Source organism: Austrofundulus limnaeus, unplaced genomic scaffold (assembly GCF_001266775.1).
Source record: "Austrofundulus limnaeus strain Quisiro unplaced genomic scaffold, Austrofundulus_limnaeus-1.0 Scaffold868, whole genome shotgun sequence".
In the NCBI taxonomy this organism is placed as follows: domain Eukaryota; kingdom Metazoa; phylum Chordata; class Actinopteri; order Cyprinodontiformes; family Rivulidae; genus Austrofundulus; species Austrofundulus limnaeus.
The window spans coordinates 1-1,750 of NW_013953270.1; the positions used below are offsets into that span (position 1 = coordinate 1).

Sequence of the window (1,750 nt, forward strand, 5' to 3'; positions counted from 1 at the left end):
GTTTTATACTGAATGAGTCTGAGTTTAACATGAGCGAGGTGTGAGAGGTTTGCAAAATGAACATGAATCCTTTTGAAAACACGACAAATGGGCTCACGTTATCAGTTTGGAATGAAAAAAAATAGATTTTGAATTGAATCGTGAGAGAGTAAAAGATTCCCACCATATTAACCTGTAGATCCTACTCATTTGGAACTAGATGGATTCATAAACCCAAATAACCAGAGGCTTAGTATTACTTTTGAAATCTTAGGAAGTAAATTAACTCTTTGTGACACAAATAAAAGCAGACTGAATACCTTTGCCTGTGATATGGTACGCTCCCAGTTTGTAGCAGCTTTCTGGATGTCCATTTGTCTCACAGTTGTGTTTGAGAATTTGTGCTGCAGAGTCGAAATTTCTCTTCACCCCTTCAAAATAGTCTGCCAGCCTTTGGCACCCTGAAACAGATGGACACAGAGGGACACACAGGACACTATTACAGATGGACAGAGAGGGACACACAGGACACTATTACAGATGGACAGAGGGGGACACACAGGACACTATTACAGATGGACAGAGGGGGACACACAGGACACTATTACAGATGGACAGAGGGGGACACAAAGGAAACAGTTGGACACACAGAGTGACACACATTAAACAGTTGGACACAGAGGGACACAGTTGGACACACAGGACACAGTTGGACACAGAGGACACAGAATATCTACCTTCAGGGTCCTTCTCTCTGTGGCACTGGTAGCTGTACTCCACTCCCAGGTTGTCCAAAAACTGCTTCACCTCGTTCTCATCTTCAAAGTTGACSAGTCCAGCCATTTTTACACACAACTCACGTGCCTGACCTTGGCGGATGTACGAAACAGTTTTAAAGTCACGAAAGCTTTTCCTTGAGATAAAACTCWATAATATGGTTGACTTGAGATTGTCGCGAAAGCGTACTACCTAAAGTCACCCATGCATGTCTAAAATTACCTCTTAAAAACCAAAAGACGTCTTTCCTCAGGTCCCGGTGTTCCGCTCCACCTCTACAGGCTTCCGTAGTTCCTCATCATGTACTTCCGGTGCTGTGACCTTTCTACGGTTTAGTCAAAACAGAGTTGGCTCGCAGTAACGTCTYGGTTCCAGGCCGTTACAACACAACACGGTGACATGAGGAGTTCAGCCACGGCCGTCAGCTGTCGGTGTGTTCGTGTCTGCACCGGGTTGTTAGCTCGGACACAGCGGCTCGTGAGCTAGCTAAAACTGCTGCTTGTTTTTATCGCCTCGGCTCGATCAGGTGGAACCAGAAGACACGGAGCTACCTGACAAAACAGACCCGTTAAAACTMATACATACAAGCTCTTTTACTTTGTAAATACTTTTTGTTTTCTTCAAATAACTATGGCTCTGGCCTGTAATTTCCTAAACACGGTAGGTTTTGGTTTTGTTTTGAAGTAAACACGGGACGACGTGTAGCAACACATTGTTTACTTTTATTGTTTTTAATAAAATGAATCTCTTGTTTTTAGGATGACTCGTCTCCAGCGGCCCTGACCGACCTGTGCCTCACCTATGTGAGCCACAACCTGGAGTTTTTCTGTGTGAAGCTCTCTGACGGCTCCTGGAGCTTCAGGGAGGCGGTCCTCTTCCCTCAGGAGCTGGCTGACCAGCTGCTGGCCAAGATGGCCGCTGAAGGTAAACATCTTCTTTCTGCTGCCTTTCTTTTGATTTCTGTTGTATTATTATTGTGTTGTATGTATAGCAT

The 1,750-nt window shown here is 44.7% G+C and overlaps 2 protein-coding genes across 2 annotated transcripts in view; one reads left to right on the plus strand and one right to left on the minus strand.

Annotated features, from left to right (window-relative positions):
• Positions 1-299: 299 nt before the first annotated feature.
• On the minus strand, positions 300-1,088 carry LOC106533006 (cytochrome c oxidase assembly factor 7; the record flags this gene model as incomplete). Its single annotated transcript, XM_014029206.1, is given in 3 exon segments — positions 300-440; positions 717-848; positions 979-1,088. Coding segments are annotated over 2 exon segments (247 nt in total), but the record flags the coding sequence as incomplete, so codon positions are not given.
• Positions 1,089-1,093: 5 nt separating this feature from the next.
• zyg11 (zyg-11 family member, cell cycle regulator) overlaps positions 1,094-1,750 on the plus strand; it is a gene marked incomplete in the record, with an annotated part of 28,416 nt that continues 27,759 nt past the window's right edge. The window contains 2 exon segments of the mRNA XM_014029205.1: positions 1,094-1,416; positions 1,515-1,680. Of these exon segments, the coding sequence (XP_013884659.1) occupies positions 1,387-1,416; positions 1,515-1,680 (196 nt within the window).